Raw genomic sequence first — 21,417 nt, forward strand, 5'->3', positions numbered from 1 at the left:
GGACCCACGCATTGCCAAAATGATGAACGATGACGACTACTGGTTGGCCAGCATCCTGGATCCACGCTATAAAGGCAAATTACAAAACATCATGCCACAGAACCTTGACCTAATATTGGCTAATAAACAAGCAACTCTGGTAAATCGGTTGCTTGAGGCATTCCCAGCACACAGCAGCGGTGATGGTTCTCACACGAGCCGTACGGGCCGGGGGCAGCTTGGCAGAGGTGTTCGTGGTGCACACAGCAGAAGTGGCGTTGAAGACAGGGGTTTCATGACAATGTTGTGGACTGATTTTTCAAATACCGCTCACACAACTGGTAATACTGCATCGATGGAAAGTGACAGGAGACAGCAGTTGTCAACTATGGTTACAAACTACTTTTCCTCCCATATCGATGTTCTCCCACACAGGTCATTCCCCTTTGACTATTGGGCCGCTAAACTGGACACCTGGCCTGAATTGGCCCAATATGCCTTACATGAGCTCGCTTGCCCAGCTGCAAGTGTGCTATCGGAAAGAGTCTTCAGTGCAGCTGGATCAATCCTGACAGAAAAAAGGACCCGTCTGTCAACCCAAAATGTGGATGATCTAACCTTCATTAAAATGAACCATGCATGGGTTTCCAAGGATTTTGTCCCACCTTCCCCTGATGACACATAGGGTGACAGAAAAATGGCTTGCTTTGGTCCACCTCTTCCTGGGACTTCACCTATTTCGCCTTTTGCATCAGCTGAATGTCCAACATCAACATATGCCACTTTCTAAAACTCCCTAACTGTGCTGCCTCCCCCCCCATGGCCGGGGTCACCACCTAGCGCACGACACCGTGCGAGTGCCGTTGCCCTGGACAGGTGGGTAGGCCGACTCTTGGGTGCGGGCACTGGCACAGGGTCCCTCATAGTGCAATCAAGTGTCTCTGGTGCACACCCGCCGTCAGACACACCGCCGTACTATGAGGGGCCCAGTGCCAGTACCGACGCCCACGAGTGGGCCCCCCTTGCTTGGGCAGGGCCCCAGCATTTGCAATCTTTACCTCTCCCTGCTCCTCCGCTGTGTAATCTGGGCCGTCAAATCCATACTGTGCCTGACACCGTCTGAGCCTGCCTCCTAATGTACAGACATATATTTTGAATGTGTACGCTATCCATACATGTTATCCGGGGATACGGTACCCTTTCTAACCTTTGTGCAATCACGTGCAATCCATACTGGGCCTAACACCGTCCGAGCCTGCCTCCTGATGTATAGACATATATTTTGAATGTGTACGCTATCCATACATGTTATCCGGGGATACGGTACCCTTTCTAACCTTTGTGCAATCACGTGCAATCCATACTGGGCCTAACACCGTCCGAGCCTGCCTCCTGATGTATAGACATATATTTTGAATGTGTACGCTATCCATACATGTTATCCGGGGATACGGTACCCTTTCTAACCTTTGTGCAATCACGTGCAATCCATACTGGGCATGAGAACGGCTGGCGAGCTGTTAAGCAAGCTACAGCACCTGTGGTTTGCACACGTAAGTTTTTCATTTTTTCAGGAATGACGGTTAGGCCTAATTCCGGAAATGCGGTTGACCTGCACTTACTGGGAAATCATTGTTCGCGGGTAATATTTGTCATCAGTGATCCCCATCACTAACGTTGTTCAGCGGGTTATCTGCACCTGTAAGCGACAAACGCTGGCCTTTTCAGTGTAGCGCACATGCAGCCACGGACATGTAATGGCATGACACACCAGTTATTGGCCAATCTCATGTGCCAGAGCCTCACGTGTCCCTCTAGTAAGCCGGACTCGGACCGCGGGGCATGACGGAGTCTCGTTCGTTAACGGAATTAAGCTTGCAATGTGTGCATCTGTTCTGTAGCTGGCATGGTTGAGGTTTCCCAAGTGGAGTCGAATTTAACCGTAGGCTCCACTCCTGGTGGTGCCCTTCTGGACATTCCTTTAAGGTTCAGCTTTGCAACCATACTGCCCACGTAAAACAAACACTTTGCCTTCATGAACGCTGTTTGGAGGGTCATGACTCGTGGGAATAACGCCGCCCAATCAGTTAACCTGCTAGAGAGATCGTTCGTTGCTCCCAAGCATGACATCACACTCCCTAGGAAGAAGGTAATGCCACTGTGGCGACCGTACTCCTGGGGGTGACACAAGTGCACTGATGCCCAGCCACTGCTCGATGAATCTGCTGGTACATTGACCCAGACCACTACATTCCCCTCGCACGCTACACGGCCTGAATCTGACCCTGATGAAACTCAGGTTACCCTTCCCATATACAGTTCCATCTTACACGGTGACAAAGAGGAAGCTGCAGATGAAAGTGCAGGTTCGGCCCACCCGCCATCAGACACACCACCATACTATCAGGGGCCCTGTGCCAGTGCCGTCGCCAACGAGTGGGCCCCCCCCTGCTTGCTCAGGATCACAGCACTTGCAAAGTTGAAATACTGTGCAGTGAGATGGAAGATGGGGACGACGAGGAGTCCAGACAAGTACAGGGATTCCCTAGCGAGGAGACTTATTTGATTGTTTTCAATGTTGGGACAGCAATTTTTGGGGAGCACTATACTCTGGAGAATGATAGATGGTGCCCACCATACACTGGAACATTCCAAAGGTGGACATCAGACACTGGAGCAGCATTTACAGGGCCCATTATACACTAGAGCATTAGAAATGGGGCCCATTATGTTTGGAGCATTATTTGGGCCCATAAGACAGTGGAGCTTCATCCATGGGGACCAACATATACTGTAGCATTATGTGGAGCTCATCATATACTGTTTCAAACATTATATGGGACCAATGATTCTATATGGAGAAATAGATGGGCCTCGTCATGAGATGTAAAAAGTGAAGTATTTTTCATTGTACTATACCGCTATTTCTCTGCCGTATCGGAGCATGATGAGTTGTGGTATGTGTTAAAGGGGCGCTCTTTCGCCCAGGGCACATGAAAACCTGGAGCCAGCCCTACCCCCCCACAACTTTAGCCAAATAACCCCCATTTTTCAGTGCGTAACTTGTATTATGAAGTTAATTAAGGTTGACAAGCTTAAGTAAGAAGAATTGATGCTTTTGGCATTCAAATGGGCACTGTAGGTGTGTTTCCTGTCCTCCTCTCACTGCCGACTTTTATTCCCCATTGACTTACATTGGGTTTCGTGTTTCGGGACGACCCCGACTTCCCTATAATTGGACGATCTTGCTCGACCCGACTTTTGGAAAAGTCGGGTTTCACGAAACGAAACGCGACCCTAAAAAAACAAAAGTCGCTCAACTCTAGTTATATGTATTCTCAGAGCTTATGGTTCAATTTTTAGGGCAATTCCCAATAAGTTTTAGATCTGCTATTCCAAAGCTCCAAGATAATACACCTACAGTATATTTAAAGGGAATCTGTCAGCAGGTTTTTCTTATGTAACCTGAGGACAGCATGAAGTAGGGGTTAAAACACTGAATTCAATTATGTGTCACATGTCCGGCTGTGTAGTGTTGTTTATTTAGACTGAAGGTTTAATCACCTGGTGATTATCATTGCTAGGTTTACAGATGCTACAGCAGCGTGTGAGCCCTTGTCAGACTCTGCCTCTCCTCTAGCAAGCAGCTCACGGTTTATGGTTATTTACACAGACAGTCTGGTGTGGGCGAGGCTAGCTTTCTCAGCCCTGCTGGATTGCTAAATCTAAAAACTTTGGATTGGATTCAGGGTCTCTTTGCCTATGTCATGGTGCTCTCATATAAGGTAGCAAACATTTGAGGACAGATCCTCTTTAAGGGTCCTCTATATGATCTGCAACCTACACTCTGAGGCTTACCTAGTCTAGCTGATCCTCCTCTTTGAATACTATGCTTGAAAAATGAAAAATGTGATAGTGTGATCCCAACATTCTAACCAGACCAGTCCTTAAGGCTAAGTGCACACGTAGCAGAAAATTTCTGCTCAAAAACCTGACTCCCTTCCCAGAAACCGCGGCTTTTTTGTCTTCGCATTTTCCACGCGTTTTCGTCATGGTTTTGATGCGTTTTTTCCGGCGCGTTTTCAAAACGCATTGAACTAGCCAGAAACGCGGAAAAATCCTTGAAATTAATGAGCATGCTGTGTTTTATACCGCGATGCGTTTTTTTCGCGGTAAAAAAACGCATCAATATCCACAAAAAGTGCAAAATGCATAGAAATTAATGGGAAGCTTATTTTTAGCGGTTTTATAGGCAAAACCGCTAAAAATACCGCTAAAAAAACGCTGTGTGTGAACACAGCCTAAGAGTACATACCCATCGAATACTAGGCCAAATGCCTCTCCAATTCATGGTGCCTCCTTTGCAGCTCATGACTGTCTTGATTGCTTATGAACTATAATGTATATGATTTTACATCTAAGTTGTCATGTTCTTTCTATTTTACCCCCCCACCCTCCAGTGAAACATTACCCGACAATAGAACTCTCAGTGGCAATAAAAGTTAATGGCAACAGGTTGCAACAGTTCTTAGCTATATCCTTTGGCACACCTGCATTGATTTTTAAACAGTAAGACATAGTGTACTTGCTGAGTGACACATGAATCTGTGCTTGATGGATACAGAATTGCAGACTTAGTTTAACTTCTTTTTTAAGGTTGAAAGAAGCAGAAGACGTGTATAAGCAAAAGAAAGAAAAGACATCAATTGTAGTGAAACCCAAACATGAGTCTGGAATTGTAAGTATATACACATCTGCTGACTTATATGTTGTGCAAAGCAACATTTTCTTTTAGTTTCTTTTTTCTATAACATTTGCAGAATTGCTTTCTAAAGCCTGAATATAAAAATCATATAGATGTTAGATGCTACAATGGCCTCTGGTGAGCAATGATAATGTCTGTAAAGTGCTGCAGAACATATTTGGATTATGCTGTATAAGTAAGAAAAAGAAATATGTGCATTTGTGATGAAATATATTTTTAAGCTACTATTAAAGACTTTACGTTTACGGCTGCAATTTATGAACTAAATTTATGACTAAATAAATAAGGGAATTTATCAATATGAACTCTAAAAAAGCACTCCCATTATGTTTTTTTATTAATTTAATGTAATAAAACATGAAAATATACAGTAAATATGCATGTAATATAGTGTGTGTATTAATATACTCACTGCCGATCTCTCCGGTATCCAGCGCCGTTCTCCTCTTTTCAGTGATGTCACAACTCTGCATACTCTTCAGGTCATGCTGCACTCTGTGTGACCCAGAAGTGACTTTTACAATGTAAGTCTCTGGAGCCTCAGAAATAGGTTCCATAGGCTTTCATTGAAAGCCTATGGAACCTATAAAAGTGACTTCTGGTTCACACTGTGGTAGATCAACTCACTCAGCTGTTTATGGATGTAGACACGGGGACACTGTCTCTTTAAGAATGCCCTTGGTTTATTAGGTGCAGTATAAACCAAGCTGAAGGAAAAAGTACGGACAGCCCTCTAGACAAAAACAGCAAAACAAAACAAGATGGTAGCACAAAGCACAGTCCTTCTGCTAGTGGGATCAGCCTTCTCAGGGCTAGGAAGGTCCACAGTTCAGGTGTTTTAGCACAAACCCCACACATCTCTGGAGTGTTTCTTTGGAGCCCAGCTACTTAAGCCCCAGACCACACCCACACATAAGGTGGACTACCTCACACTCACTCTATGGTTGTTTTTGGATTTCCTCTACCTTATCTATTTGTGGTTTAAATTCCGACGATGTAGCCCAAATATTTTGCCTCTTCTTTACCCAGGGTGCAAATCTTTGGGTTTATGGTAAACTCTGCCTTCCTCAGTGCATCCAGTGCTGCCTGGACCTTCTGAGGGTGACTTTCCCAATCCGGGCTGAGAATCACTATATGCTGTCCAAATAAGCTATGGCATACTTTTTGTGAGAGGCTAGGATCTGGTCCATGGCCCTTTGAAAGGTAGCTGTGGCTCTTTGTTGTCTAAATGGCTTTCTGATATACTAAAAGCACCCATCAGGTGTAGAGAAGGCCATCTGTGTCTCTGCCACTGTGATATCCTCGACCCTGGCTTCAGTACTTTTTCCCGTAGCTTCCACCAGTTTCCTGTCTTGCCAGGGTTTGAGCAGGTTGATGTGGTACACTTGGTACGGCTTTCTTCTCTCTGGTTAGTGGACCTTGTAGTTGACGTCACTCAACTTTTCGACCACCTCGTATGCCCCTTGCCACTTGGCCAGCAATTTACTTTCCACCCTGGGGATCAACACCAATACCCAGTCTCCAGGGCTAAACTGTCCCAGTCTTGATGACCGATTGTGGATCATTGCCTGAGCCTCTTGTGCTTGGTGGAGGCTCTCCCTGTCAATCGGCATCACCCTCATGATCCTGTCCTGCATTTGGGCCACATGACGCTTTGGTGGCGTGTAACCTCGACTTCCCAGGTCTCCTTTGCAATGTCCAGAAGTCCTCGAGGGTGCCGTTCATATAGTGGCTCGAACGACAAGAACCCTGTAGAGGCCTGTGGGACTTCACTACTGGAGAGCAGTAGGTATGGTATCCATGAACTTCTTCAGTATAGATTTCAAGGTCTTGTTGAACCTTTCCACTAGGCCGTCCGTCTGCGGATGGTACACCGATGTCCTGAGTTGGGTATTCTAGAGGGCCTTACACAACTCCCTCATTACCTTGGACTTGAGCGGTGTCCCTTGGTCCATCAGGCTCTTTTTTGGCAAGCCCATCCAGAAGAAAATATGAACTAGCTCTCGCGCTATACTCCTGGAGGAGGAGTGTCTCAGTGGCACCGCCTCTGGATACAGGCCCGGATTGGCCACTTACTCAACAGGGCATTTTCCCACTGGGCCGCCATTTTCATGCACTTATGGGCTGCTGGCTTGCCGCCCGCTCCTCTGGCCGCTTGCCAGATAATGCGGCGGCGTGTCGGCCTCTTTTTTCCTGCCGCCGGACCTTTAAATTTGCTGGCAAGGTGGCAGGCAGCGCTGCGACACCCTAGAGGGTTAAGAACGTGCCGCGGTGATGCTGCACGTCGTCGGACGTTCTTTGGGCGGAGCCGGAGACTGCTGGTTGGGGGGAAACAGCAGTTGCCGCACAAAGCTGCCACATGGAGAAAGGATCGTGCGTTTGGCTCACCTCACACCAGCAGCCTGTCCTCGAAAGCCCCGCGGAAGTATTCCTGCTGCTTCGCACTCCATCTTCTCCCCACCTGACAGTGAGTGTCCGTGGGAGAGGCATTATGTGCTCTGCTACCAGCAGCATCTACAATTTAGCCTGAACGCTGGTGCTGCTGGAAGGTGTCAGGGCCCCCAATCATGTGACCCCTGTCTCCTCCCCTCCTGTGACCTCATCACAGGTCCTGTGCGCACAGCACAGAGCACTAAGAGCAGCCATGTATGTGGATTGTGGCTCTGCGGGTGGAGGTCGATGCCGGAGGCCCCATTATTCTCTATGTGGAGTGCGGGTGGAGGTCTGTGCTGGAGGCTCCATTATTCTCTATGTGGAGTGCGGCTCTGCGGGTGGAGGTCGGTGCTGGAGGCTCCATTATTCTCTATGTGGCGTGTGGCTCTGCGGGTGGAGGTCGGTGCCGGAGGCTCCATTATTCTCTATGTGGAGTGCGGCTCTGCGGGTGGAGGTAGGTGCTGGAGGCCCCATTATTCTCTATTTGGAGTGGGGCTCTGCAGGTGGAGGTAGGTGCTGGAGATTCCCCATTACTGGGCACAGGGGGCAGTAACCTTTTCAGAGCTGAGACTATCTTGGTGCTTTTTTGTTGTCACTTTCTAAGAATCATAGCATTTTGTTCCTTTTCCTGTGGTAGATACATGTGACCCAAGTATGGAAAACAGGAAGTAACGAAACACATATAACAATGTCCCTTTCCTGTCCCCACATACAGTATAATGTTCCCACAGTATCACCGTCCCCACATACAGTATAATGTTCCCACAGTATCACCGTCCCCACATACAGTATAATGTTCCCACAGTATCACCATCCCCCCACATACAGTATAATGTTCCCCCGGTACCGCCATCCCCCACACGCAGTATAATGTTCCCCACTACCGTCACCCCCACACACAGTATAATATTCCCACAGTACTGCCATCCCCCACACAGTATAATATTCCCACAGTACCGCCATCCCCCACACAGTATAATGTTCCACCAGTACCGCCATCCCCCCATACACAGTATAATGTTCCCCCAGTACCCAGTATCAGCCCTTGGTTTATGCAGGACTCTGCTGTCTGTGCTGGTTCTCATCGTCCTGGATGAGGTGAAGTTTGTGTGGGGTCAGGGAGGGGTTACAGGGTGGATGTAGCAGAGCCGTGTGTGCGAGGTGTACGGAGCGGAGCCGTGTGTGTGAGTACGAGGTGTACGGAGCAGAGTCGTGTGTGTATGAGGCGTACGGAGCAGAGCCGCGAGTGTGTGAGGTGTACGGTGCGGAGCCGCACGTGTGTGTATAGAGCGGAGCTGCGTGTGTGCAAGGTGTATGGAGCGGAACCGCATGTGTACAAGTTTTACAGAGTGGAGCCATTTGTGTACAAGGTTTACAGAGCGTGGCCACGTGCGTACAAGGTGTACGGAGCAGAGCCGCATGTGTATGAGGTTTACGAAGTGGAGCCATGTGTGTACTGAGTTGAGCCGTGTGTGTGCAAGGTGTACAGAACGGAGCCGTGTGTACGAGGCATAAAAAGCGGAGCCGTGTGATGTATGCGGTGCCATACGTGTACAAGGTGTATGGTGGGGAGCATTCATACCTCCCAGCGGGACAGTCCCGATTTTGAGAGAGATACTGCCCCGACTGGGAGCTTACTTTTCGCGCGGACAGAGGAGTACACGGCGGAGCCCCGAGGAACACTTTAAAATTCGCATGTGACGTTCCACCGGAAGTGACGGGCTAGAAGCTGACAAGAAATGAGGTAATTTCGGGAGGAGATAGTGACGGAACCATGGAGGCACTTTAGGGAATGCTTCAGATCCATCACTGTGTCCTCCTCCAACAGCGCGGTCAACAGGATCACTTTGAACTCGAGGATGCCGGCCATGTGAGCGGATCATGATATGTCCTGCATCAGGAGGCTCAGGTGGGCACTACAGTGGGAGCCGGGCTGCTATAGTATCTTTATGTAATCTTTCTTTATCTCTCTAATCTTTCTTTTTTCTTTCTCTCTCTCTGTTCTTCTTTCTTTCTCTGTTCTTTCTTTCCCTTCTTTCTTTCTCTCTCTCTGTTCTTTCTTTCTTTCTATCTCTGTTTTCTTTTTTCTCTCTGTTCTTTCTTTTCTTCAGTACCAGTCAGCGTGCCCACAGTAGCAATAGAATAAGGGGGGTAGGAAACTAGGTGGCACTGGTCACTTTGAGCCTCTCATACTTTTTACTGGTGTAATCATATGCCCTGAGCACTCCCATAAAGAGGGCCAGCCCCAGACAACAGGGTACAAACAAATCACTATTACTATCAGTCCAAGTGGACAATTATATTCGTAAAGTTAATGATATCCCTGTGCAAAGCAGTGCAGAGGATCAGAATACACTGAGAAGACTGAGTAGCGGGGTTTGGGGAGAAAAATTATATGGGGCCCATTATACTGTATGAAGTAATATATGGGGCACATAATACTGTATGGAGCATTATGTGGGAATAGGGGATCACTTTCTGTTTGTTGTGGATCTGACCGCTGGGACCCCCATGATCCTGGGAAACGTAGCTTTGAAGAGCACCATGTAAATGGAGCTGTGGTCGATCATACGCACTGTGGTGCCATTCACATGTGGCTCTTCAAATAACTCCTTAAAGAGAGTGATGAGGAGATGACAAAGAATAGCAAAAATTCACTGATCAGGGTGAGGAGTGTTGTAGTTTGTGGGCTGGTGGGGTTTGTGTGGCAGGGCTGCTTTTTTGTCCCAGTCCGGCCCTGTCTGGATACCATGTTGAATAGTCCATTACCATCAGGATGCATTGATAACCCTTTGCGGACTTAACTAAGGGCTCAAACAGGCCAGGTCCATGGCAATCCGGTCAAATGGGACTTCTATTATGAGCAATGGCACTAGGGGACTGCAGAAGTGGGATACGGGAGCAGTTAGCTGACAGGTAGGGCAGGATCGGCAGAATGTAACAATGTCTCAGTGACACCCAGGCCAGTAGAACCTCTGAAGGACCCGCTATTGAGTTTTGTCTACTCCCAGATCTAATACCCTATGCCTATAAGAATCCGGCACCATCAACTGTGCTAGCACTTCTCCTCTAGGTTTAGTGACCCGATAAAGCAGTTCTTCATTTAAAGTGAAATATGGAAACCTGGTGTCAGCCCCTGACTCTTGAGAAACCCATTTATCACAGTCACATTGTCAAACACATTTTTTAAAGTAAGATTCCACATTTGAGCAGTCCCAAAATTCCCCCCAGAAACCCCCAACACAGGAATGTCGGCCTCACTGGCCACTATTTTGTCCTTGTCACCAGTAAGAACACACAGGGGGAACTCATCCAGATGCAATGGGGAATCTTCATTGGTGGACCGGCTCCTGTCTGCGTTAGTGGGTGCCCTCAACTTTTCCCACAAGTCCCAGAACAGGCTAAAGCCTTACCCGATGATCATCAGGTGTAGCAAGTCTTTGACTTCCCCGATTTCATGGGACTCACTACCATGGTTCGTTTTTGTTGTTGTTCTGGCGACATGACAGTCATTGGCGTCCCATGGATACAGCAGACGCCCACGTGTTTCCTTGGGATCAACTGGTGGGGGAGTGTGGATCTTATCAAGGTCACCAAACTCCAAGTCCAAGAGTTCTGATATCAGTACTCAATTTACTGTCACGGACATGTCTGTGACCTCTCACCTTGCTGAAAGTCCGCAGGCAGGATTTGCAATGTATGAGCAGTACCTACGTAGGCTGCAGTCCATCTCCTCGGGGGACAAAGAACAACAGGCAGCGTTTTCCCATGGGATCTAGGACTCCCCCCAGTGGTGACTCTACTATCCCTCTTTTGGGTCTCAGGCTCCCGCTGGGTATCTCGGTATGGGGAAGCACCACCCCATAGCTTTCTTTGGACCTCTTGACCACCTGGTATCATTCCACTAGGCCCACTAGTTTGTCCACATTCCAGGGATCTCCCTAGGCATCCATGTCTGCATCGGCCTAGAATGGGAGTGAACAAATCTGACTATGACCACCCATTCAGCCATCTGGGCTGGAATGGAGGACTTCGGTTGCAATGACTTCTGTACAATATGCAGTAAATCAAACATTTGTGATCGAGGCGGTTTGTCCCCATAATACACCCAGTGGTGAACCCTTTGTGTTCTGAACGACAGTCACTCCTGCACATGTGAAAACCTCAGTCTTTAATTTGGCATACTCCTGTGCATCCTGTAACACCAAATCATAATAAGTCTATTGGGACTCACCAGCTAGATAGGAGGCCAGCACCTCCGCCAACTGCTCTGGTGGTAGTTTCTCATGCTCTGCTGCATGCTCAAAAACAGTCAGAAATGCTTCTGCATCATTACACTGAGTAATTTTTTGCATTGCTCATCTTACCGCCTTCCGAACTTGTGTGTCGTCACCTGGACTTGGGGGAGGGACTGCCGGCCTTCCACCAACTGCATCTGCGAGCAAGTCAATCTGCTGCTGGTGCTGCTGTTGCACCAGTTGTATAATTATTATTATTATTTATTTATTTATATAGCACCATTGATTCCATGGTGCTGTACATGAGAAGGGGTTACATACCCTCTGAGCAGCTTACTTGTCTCTTTTTGAGCCATCTGTCGCTGCTGTAACTGCTGCTGATGCCATTGATGCTATTGCTGCTATGCTTGTACCAAATGCTTAAGCAGGTTCACCATTTTTCCTGATATATGCTGGCTTGTGGAAACCCCTAACAAGTGACCCCATTTTGGAAACTAGACCTCACAAGCAACTTATCCAGATGCGTGGTGAGCACCTTCAATCCCCAGGTGCTTCATAGAAGTTTATAACGTAGAGCCGTGAAAATAAAGAATCACACTTTTTCCACAAAATTAGTCCTAAATTTTTCGTTTTCACAAGGGTAACAATAGAAAATGGACCTCAAAAATTGTTGTGCACTTTCTCTTGAGTGCGCCGATACCCCATATTTGTGGAATCCACTGTTTGGGCTCACATCAGGGCTCAGAAGGGAAGGCGCACCTGTGGAGACAAGGGGCTCAGTGGGTGTTCTAGTCCGCTAGCCCTAGGCCGCATGCATCAGGGCTCATCCCACTGAACGCCCGCTCTCCTTTTCCCATGGGAATAATACTACTCAGACAACACAGGGTGAGAGTAAAACAGTATGGCAATACTTTATTGTACTACCAAACAGAAAATAACATATATAACAGTCCCAGAAAAATACTCAAGACGGTGCAAAATGACAGAGTCTTACCCTTCTGCTGAATCACTGGGATTAGAGCAGCTGCGTCTCCGGGGATTTCAGGGCTGACTACCCCACCAGTGGCACCCCGCTTTTGGCGGGCACACACAGAGAGGAGGTAACAGCAAGCTTAGGAAGCTGACAGTCTGTTAAGGCACGTAGCAAGGCGACCGGATGGTCCCAGCTTGGCTTCTCTAAACTTATCCATAGGTTCCAGGTGACCGGAGGGTCACAACTCAGAATCTCAGAATGTTTCCATGGAGCAAGGTGACTGGATGGTTCCATCTTGGCTTCTCTGAACGTATCCTTGGATTCTGTGATAGTCAATGGAGCAGATCTGTATTCTTCCAGCTGGGGCCATGGTCCCATAAACTAACATAGTGTAGAAAGTCAAATCTGTGTCCCTTTTGATAGAGCCGTGTCATATTGTCCTGGCTGTTGCTCTGGAAAGTTTCTCTGATTCTACTAGCAGAACTATCAAGGACACCACACTGTACTTACCACCTAAGTCAGTGCTCGTGTCCTGAGCTGAGCTGGCAGAGCCCAGAGATTCTTGAGATGTGGTGCGGCTGCGGTGGTGAAACATGCAACAGATGTACAGGACCTGCAACACGTGACCATCGGGGGAGCAGCCATGGCGGAACCTAGCCCCAGAGCCCCGGAGAGCAAAGTACTGTCTCAGGAAGCCAAAAGAGGTGTCAGACAGGCACGAGTAAAACCTGAGGACAGCGCAGTTACCGGAGGAAGAGAACAGAGATGTAGTCAACAACTAGCCGGGGTCAGAACCAGAGAGAGCAGTGAGGTACCAGGCGGGAGCGATAAGACAGAAGGTCAGGGATGTAGCATGGGTCAGAGTGATACAGGAGGTACAGAATCAGACGGCAACACTCAGAAACGTAAACAGACCGAATCATACACAGGCGAGAATACAAGAGCAAACAGTATCCACAGATACACGGGGTCAGGAACTCAGCCGAGGCCAGAAGTATCACTTACAATGGACAGAGCCCAAAAGAGGCTATTTAAAGCCCTCCCAAAGCCAGAGAGAGGCCAACAGCATTAACCCCTGAAGCACTAGCCAAGAACTTCCATACGGACCATGACAGTACCCCTTAACCAGATGATAGGCGTGTACCAACAGTGCAGGGACCCAAGATCGATCCTCTGGTTCATAGCCCTTCCAGTGTACCAGATACTTCAAGGTGCTTGCGTGCAAGATGAGAATCAACAATGTGTCAAACCTCATATTCCATGTGACCCTCCACCAACACTGGAGAAACAGCTGACATAGAACCCTCCTCAACAGACCCCAAGGGTTTTAAAAGGGACTTGTGGAACACATTGGAAATCTTTAATGAAGCTGGAAGGCGTAACTTATAGGCTACGAGATTGACTATTTCCATGATTTCATATGGACCAATGAACTTTGGACCCAACTTGGCTGACAGAACCTTGAGTTTGATATCCCACATGGAAAGCCAAACCTTCTCTCCATCCTGAAATGTATGACCCGAGACTCTCTTCTGTGCGAAGAACTTATACCTTCCCTGAGCCTTGGAGATAATATGACGGACCTCAGCCCACAGATTTTTTAAACGCTGTACAGACCCCTCTGCGCCAGAACAGCCAGTATCCAAGCGGGAAAATTCTCCAAAATGTGGACTGAACCCATAGTTAACCAGGTATGAGGACATACAGGTGGACTGACTCACATGACTATTGAAGTCGAACTCAGCCAAAGGCAACGCATCACACCAATCATCCTGCCTAAAAGAGGCTAAACATCTAAGAATTTTTTCAAGGAACTGATTGTTGCGTTCAGTCTGACCATTACTCTGAGTGGTATGCAGAAGAAAAAGACAATGTAATACCCAATTTCTTACAGAATGCCCTCCAGAACCTAGCCACAAATTGCACATCTCTGTCAGACACCACATTCATGGGTACCCATGCAGACGGACCACGTGTTGCACAAACAGCTTGGACAAGGTTTCAGCGGAGGGTAATGCGGACAAGGGTACAAAATGGGCCTGCTTAGAAAACCTGTCTACCACCACCCACACAATGGTATTACCCCTGGAAGGAGGGAGATTGTTTATAAAGCCCATGGACAGGTGAATCCTTGGTCTATCAGGAACTGGCAAAGGCACCAGTTCCCCGGTCAGCCATGAGAGCTCTGAGAATGGGTACAAACCCCACATGCAGATACAAATTTTTTGACATTCATACCCAACGAGGGCCACCAAAAAACCCTTTCCACAGCCTCTTGCGTGGCCGAAATTCCAGGATGAGTACTCAGCCTAGACTAATGAAACTCTCGAAGGAGTGTATACCAAAATTGTTTCGGAACAAACAATTTACACCCCGGCTTCAAGGCAGTAGTAAAAGACTGAGCTTCCAAAATCTCCCGCTCCAGCTCTGACGAGAGCTCAGCCACCACGACTCTGGGACAAAGAATGGAGGACGGTCATTCGGGAAGAGACACAGAATCAATACTTCGAGATAAAGCATCAGCCTTGACATTCTTGGACCCAGGATGAAAAGTAATGGAAAACTGAAACCGAGAAAAAAAAAAGCGACCAGCGGGCCTGTCTGGGAGTCAAATCTTTTAGCAGACTCAATATAGGCTAAATTTTTATGATCAGTAATCATCAGTAATCACAGTGATCGGATGAGCCGCCCCTTCCAAAAAGTGCCTCCATTCTTCAAACTCCAATTTGACCACAAGAAGTTCTCTATTGCCCACATCAGAATTTCTTTCAGCTGAAGAGAACTTCTTGGAAAAGAAGGCACATGGCTTGAGATTGGTCAAAGTGGCACGTCCCTGAGGCAACACTGCTCCCACCCCCACCTCAGAAGCATCCACCTCTACCATATCGACTCGGACATAAAACACTTTTTCAGCGTCAAAAAGGATTCTTTGGCAGATACAGACCAATTTTTTACATCCGCACCTTGCGTGTAAGATCAGTAAGCGGCTTAACCACCTGCGAAAACCCCCCAATAAATTTCTGATAATAGTTGGCGAATCCTAAGATGCGCTGGAGGCCCTTTGGGTCCCGGGGTTGGACCCAGTCAACAATAGCCTGCACCTTCTTGGGATCCGTGCGAAACCCCACATAGGATACAATCAGTCCTAAAAAAGATAACTCCTGTACAAAAAAATGAACATTTCTCTAGTTTGGCAAACAGTTGATTTTCCCTGAGTCTTTGGAGAACAGTATGTAAATGTTGCAGATGTGTATGACTATCAGGGGAGTAAACCAAAATGTCATCAAGGTAGATAACTACAAAGCGACCAATAAGATGTCAGAAACACCGCACTGCACTTGCTCACTGAGCCAGTGGCTGTGTCTTGAGTAAAACAAACTGTGCCAAAAGATACCTGTGGAGCGGGGCAGCAGCGGTAAAGATGCGTGCTTCAGACAAACAGAACCTGAAACACATGACTGCTGGGGGCATGGCCGGAAAGCTAGGAGCTCAAGGAAAACTTCTAGAAGGGTAACTACGGGACAAAGTTACCAAGGGACATAGACAGGGACATAACCTAGATCAGGCCGGGGTCAAAGCACGAGATAGCACGACAGTACCAAAGGATTAGACAGAACGAATAGTCAAGACGTAGCAAAGTGGTCATACACAGAGAGGGCAGCACAGTACAAAAGGGGCAGGCAAAACTCGTAACAGGGACACAGCCAAATCAAAACCAGGCAGGCGTAACGTAGCACAGGCACACAGCACTGGCACAGGCACAACAGAGTCAAACACACTTGGCCAAGGGTCAGAGTATAAGTGACAGGTAATGACCCCACAATGAGGCTATAAGAAGCCTCCCAGAATCCCAGAGGCACCTCGGGCCAGATAAACAGGTCAGATTGCCCTCATTATTAGCCACCCTGCAGGGGTCCCCCTCCACCTCCGGTCCCCGGTAAAGCTGCACAGGTTGCACATGTGGTATGTCCGCCCATGTCAGGTGCTCTCCAAATGCTACATGGCGTCCACTCTCGATTCCAGCTAATTTGACATTCAAAATCGCAAATGATGCTCCTTCCCTTCTGAGAACTGCCATGCACCTAATGATTGGTCTTCCTCCACACATGGAGTATCAGTGTACTCAGGAGAAATTGCACAACAAATATTGTGGTTCATTATCTCCTGATACCCTTGACAAAATTAAAAAAATTGTGTCCGAAGAAAAATTTTGGGGGAAAAAAGTGAAATGTTCATTTTTTTCTTCCACATTGCTTCAATTCTTGTGAAGTACCTAAAAGGTTAATAAACTTCTTGAATGTGGTTTTGAACACCTTGTGGGGTGCAGTTTTTAGAATGTTGTTACTTTTGGGTATTTTCTGTTATATTGACCTCCCAAACTCACTTCAAATGTGAGGTGGTCCCTAAAAAAAAGGTTTTGTAAATTTTGTTGAAAATATGATAACTTGTTGGTCAACTTTTAACCCTTATAACTTCCTAGCAAAAAAAATTATGTTTCCAAAATTGTGCTGATATAAAGTTGACATGTGGGAAATGTTAATTATAAACTATTTTGTTTGACATCACTCTCTGATTTAGGGGTACAAAAATCAAAAGTTTGGAAATTGCTAAATTTTCAAAATTTTTTGACAAATTTCCGTTATTTTCATAAATAAATGCAAGTCATATCGAAGAAATTTTGCCACTAACATGAAGTACAATATGTCACGAAAAAACAGTCTCTGAATCAGCGGGATCCGTTGAAGCGTACTGTTACCTCTCCCCACTCCCTATGCTCTCTGCTTACCGCCGCCTGGTCTGCCGCCAGCCGCGCCACTGCTCCTTCGCTGCCTCAATCTCCTGCCCATCTCCCTACCAGGCGTCTGCACGGGCGCTCCGGCGCGCTTCCAAACAATGGTTAATAAATATACCTCAAAGCATTTAAGTATTAGACATTGTTTGTGAAAATAAATGGATAAATGTGAACTGTATTTTAACCCCTTCACGCTGCAACCAACTTCCAATTTGTTGTTTTCATTTTGTCTTTCTGTTCTTCCCAGAGTCTTTTTGTCCATAGACATATGAGGACTTGTTTTTTTGAAGGACGAGTTGCACTTTTGAATAACACCTTCCATTTTACCACACAGCATACTGGAAAATGGGGAAAAAAATTCTAAGTGGGGAGTATTGTTTTTACAGAAAACATTGTGTGACAAAAATGACCTGCCAATATGAATCTGCTCGTCACTATACTTATGACGATACCAAGGTTGTCCAGTTTTTTTTATTGTTTTAGGCCTGTTTCACACTTGCTTTTTTTTGCAGCGCGTTTTTCCCGCAAAAAACGCATTGAAAAACGCATACAAAAGCATACAACTGCTGCGTTTTTTTCAAGCATTTTTATGAGCATGCATGAAAAAAACGCAGCGTTTTTATGCGTTTGTATGCGTTTTTAGTGCGTTTTTACCGCGTTTGCGTTTTTTTGCAACATTAGGTGGCCCCTCACACTAACCCAAACCATGACTTTACTGACCCTAACCCTAACCCTAACCCTGACCCTAACCCTTAACCAAACCATACTTAACCCTAACCCTGACCCTGACCCTAACCCTAACCCTAACCCTGACCCTAACCCTTAACCAAACCATACTTAACCCTAACCCTAACCCTGACCCTAACCCTAACCCTAACCCTGACCCTAAACCTTAACCAAACCATATTTAACCCTAACCCTGACCCTAACCCTTAACCAAACCATACTTAACCCTAACCCAAACCCTAACTAACCTTAACCCTAACCCTAACCCTGACCCTAACCCTAACCCTGACCCTAACCCTTAACCAAACCATACTTAACCCTAACCCTGACCCTAACCCTTAACCAAACCATACTTAACCCTAATCCAAACCCTAACTAACCTTAACCCTAACCCTGACCCTAACCCTAACCCTGACCCTAACCCTTAACCAAACCATACTTAACCCTAACCCTGACCCTAACCCTGACCCTAACCCTAACCCTGACCCTAACCCTTAACCAAACCATACTTAACCCTAACCCTGACCCTAACCCTAACCCTGACCCTAACCCTTAACCAAACCATACTTAACCCTAACCCTGACCCTAACCCTAACCCTGACCCTAACCCTAACCCTAAACCCCCTTAACTAACCCTAACTCTAACCCAAACCCCTAAATTCCATGGTTAACAAAAAAAACGCATGTGCAAAAAAACGCATACATAAGCATGCCAATGCGCACATATGCGCAGCCATAGACTTATATTGGGTGTCTTGCTGTAAAAAAACGCATTGCGCGCGCATGCGTTTTTTTGAGGCAAATCGGACGCACAAAAAATGCAACAAGTTGCATTTTGTGCGCCCGAGCGCATACCGCAAAAAAACGCATGCGCGGTAAAACGCGTACAAACGCATGTGTATGCGCACATAAGCGCATCCCATGCAAAGTATAGGGAAAAAAAACGCATGCGCTATTTAGCGCTAAATTACCGCGAAAAAAAACGCAAATGTGAAACCAGCCTTAGTAGAGAAAAAAAACTGAAAAAAATGTGTGGTTGTGTCACCATAAAGTTTTCATTTTTGAGTCGGTGAAGCTGTGTAAAGGCTTATTTTTTGTGGGGTGAGAATGTTTTTATTGATACAATTTTGGGATAGATATGACATTTTATCACTTGTTTCAGCATTTTTTTGTGGTATTGCAGCAACAACAAAAAAACACACTCTTGGTGATTTTCTTTTTCTGTTGATGGGGTTTAACTTTGGGGTTAATTATTTTTATATTTGGATAGATTGGAGTTTTATGGATGTGGCAATATCACGTGTATTTTTTATTATTTTTATTTTTAACAGGGGAAAAGTGGCATGATTTGAACTGTACCGGTGGGTACATAGAATGACAGCCCCCATCCCCGCGCATTGTTAATAACACTATCAGCGATTGACAGCGACATTTAACAGGTTTACAGTCGCGGGCAGAGTTCCACCCACGGCTGTTAAGGCCAGGTCCTTTTTGTAAGGTCACGTTCACATGTTTAATGTTCAGTATTTTACATCAGTATGTGTAAGCCAAAACTAGAAGTGGAACAATGAGAGGAAAAAGTATAGTAGAAACACGTCACCCACTCCTGGTTTTGATTTACAAGGATTGATGCAAAATTCTGTCCAAATACTGAATGTGTGAACGGGTGACCTCTCTCCATACACCGGCTATCAACTTTTGCCGTACATGTATGGCGGATGTCTGTAAGGGGTCAAGATGGCTCTGATTTCACTAGTCATGATAGCACCATTTTAGGCCGCAATTTTTTAATGTATTGTAATATTTACCTAGTATATTCTTTTTACAAACATTTGTATCATTTTTTAAATATATTTATTAAGTACTCTCAGTGAATGAAAATTTGACCCAGTCAAGTGACAAACCACATTTACTTGGCCTGTTACAAGACTAAACTGCAAGAAATGTACTGTAATACCAGGTTCACACAACGTTTTAAGAGACCAAAACTGGCGAAATTGGTGAAATTGGCACGTGTTACATAGAGTTTGCTAAAAATTCACTTACATTGTACTGTATAATATTAACTTGTTTCTTTTTTTTTTTACAGAAAGCAAAGTTGAGCTTGCTAACACAATAACAGCACAATAGGATCCACAGAAGAAGATCATGTTGTCAATTTCAGTGGAGTGCCATTTTTGTAACATATAAATATGAACATGATACATGATAATACATTGAATATTTTTTATTAGGATATTATTAAAATTAATGAACTTAAATATTTAATTCAGCATTTTGGAAAGGAAAAGAAAGGAAAGACTTGGGTATACTTGGGTATATACTTGGGTATACTAATAGATCACAGACTGAATATGAGTCAACAGTGTGATGCAGCAGCAAAAAAGGCAAATGCAATTCTAGGATGTATTAACAGAAGCATACAGTCTAGATCATGTGAAGTAATTATTTCCCTCTACTCCTCTTTGGTCAGACCTCATCTGGAATATTGTGTCCAATTTTGGGCACCACATTTTAAAAAAGACATCAACAAACTGGAGCAAGTTCAGAAAAGAGCGACCAGAATGGTGACCGGTCTGCAAACCCTGTCTTATGAGGAAAGGTTGCAGGATTTGGGAATGTTTAGTTTGCAAAAGAGAAGACTGAGAGGAGACTTAATAGCTGTCTACAAATATCTAAAGGGCTGTCACATTGTAGAAGGTTCAACTTTATTCTCATTTGCACAAGGAAAGAATAGAAGCAATGGGATGAAGCTGAATGGGAGGAGACACAGATTAGATATTAGAAAAAACTTTTTGACAGTTAGAGTGATCAATGAGTGGAACAGGCTGCCACGAGAAGTGGTGAGTTCTCCTTCAATGGAAGTCTTCAAACAGAGGCTGGACAGACATCTAACTGGGATGATTTAGCGAATCCTGCTTTGAGCAGGGGGTTGGACCAGATGGCCCAGGAGGTCCCTTCCAACTCTACGATTCTATGATTCTATGATTCTATGAAATGATCAGGTATGCAATGGACAGCCTCAGAGCTAAATGAACAGAATACTTTGTTTAACAGACTTCATAAAATATGTAATTTTGTGTAATAAAGTCTCAATATGCTTGTAGTTTCAGTGACTTTATCATTATGATCAAGATATGTTACAAATTATTTTTTAATTCAGCCTTAATTCTCAGCCTCAAAATTAAAACTAGTGACATTTTAGAATATTGCAAGGTATAAATGTAAAGTTCTGGGTTCCCTATATGTAATCTTGTATGGTAATTTCATTATTTAAACCGGCTTGGTTTTAAGATATTTTAAGAAATTAGTAGGTGTAAAATTTTACACAAATATTTTATTTTTTCTGAACATACAGGCTCTCTGTATATACAGTATACTGTATGTAACTATAGAAAGTTTGTTTTGGTATGCCACACGAAGGACAGCCCTGTATTTTTTTAGGCGTCAATATTTTTCATTAGGTATCTGTATGTACTCTATAAATTTGTACATATACAGTGGCTTGCGA

The 21,417-nt window shown here is 45.5% G+C and overlaps 1 protein-coding gene across 2 annotated transcripts in view; it reads left to right on the plus strand.

Annotated features, from left to right (window-relative positions):
• Positions 1-21,012, plus strand: part of FMN2 (formin 2) — a 631,532-nt gene extending 610,520 nt beyond the window's left edge. For both annotated transcript variants that reach the window (XM_073560097.1, XM_073560098.1), the window contains exons 17-18: positions 4,636-4,717; positions 19,996-21,012. In XM_073560097.1, the coding sequence (XP_073416198.1) occupies positions 4,636-4,717; positions 19,996-20,025 (112 nt within the window). In that variant the 3' untranslated portion in view covers positions 20,026-21,012. The remainder of the gene's footprint in view (positions 1-4,635; positions 4,718-19,995) is intronic.
• The last annotated feature ends 405 nt before the right edge of the window (positions 21,013-21,417 follow it).

The sequence above is a fragment of the Dendrobates tinctorius genome, unplaced genomic scaffold, assembly GCF_039654945.1.
Source record: "Dendrobates tinctorius isolate UK_male_01 unplaced genomic scaffold, ASM3965494v1 ptg000293l, whole genome shotgun sequence".
Taxonomy (NCBI): domain Eukaryota; kingdom Metazoa; phylum Chordata; class Amphibia; order Anura; family Dendrobatidae; genus Dendrobates; species Dendrobates tinctorius.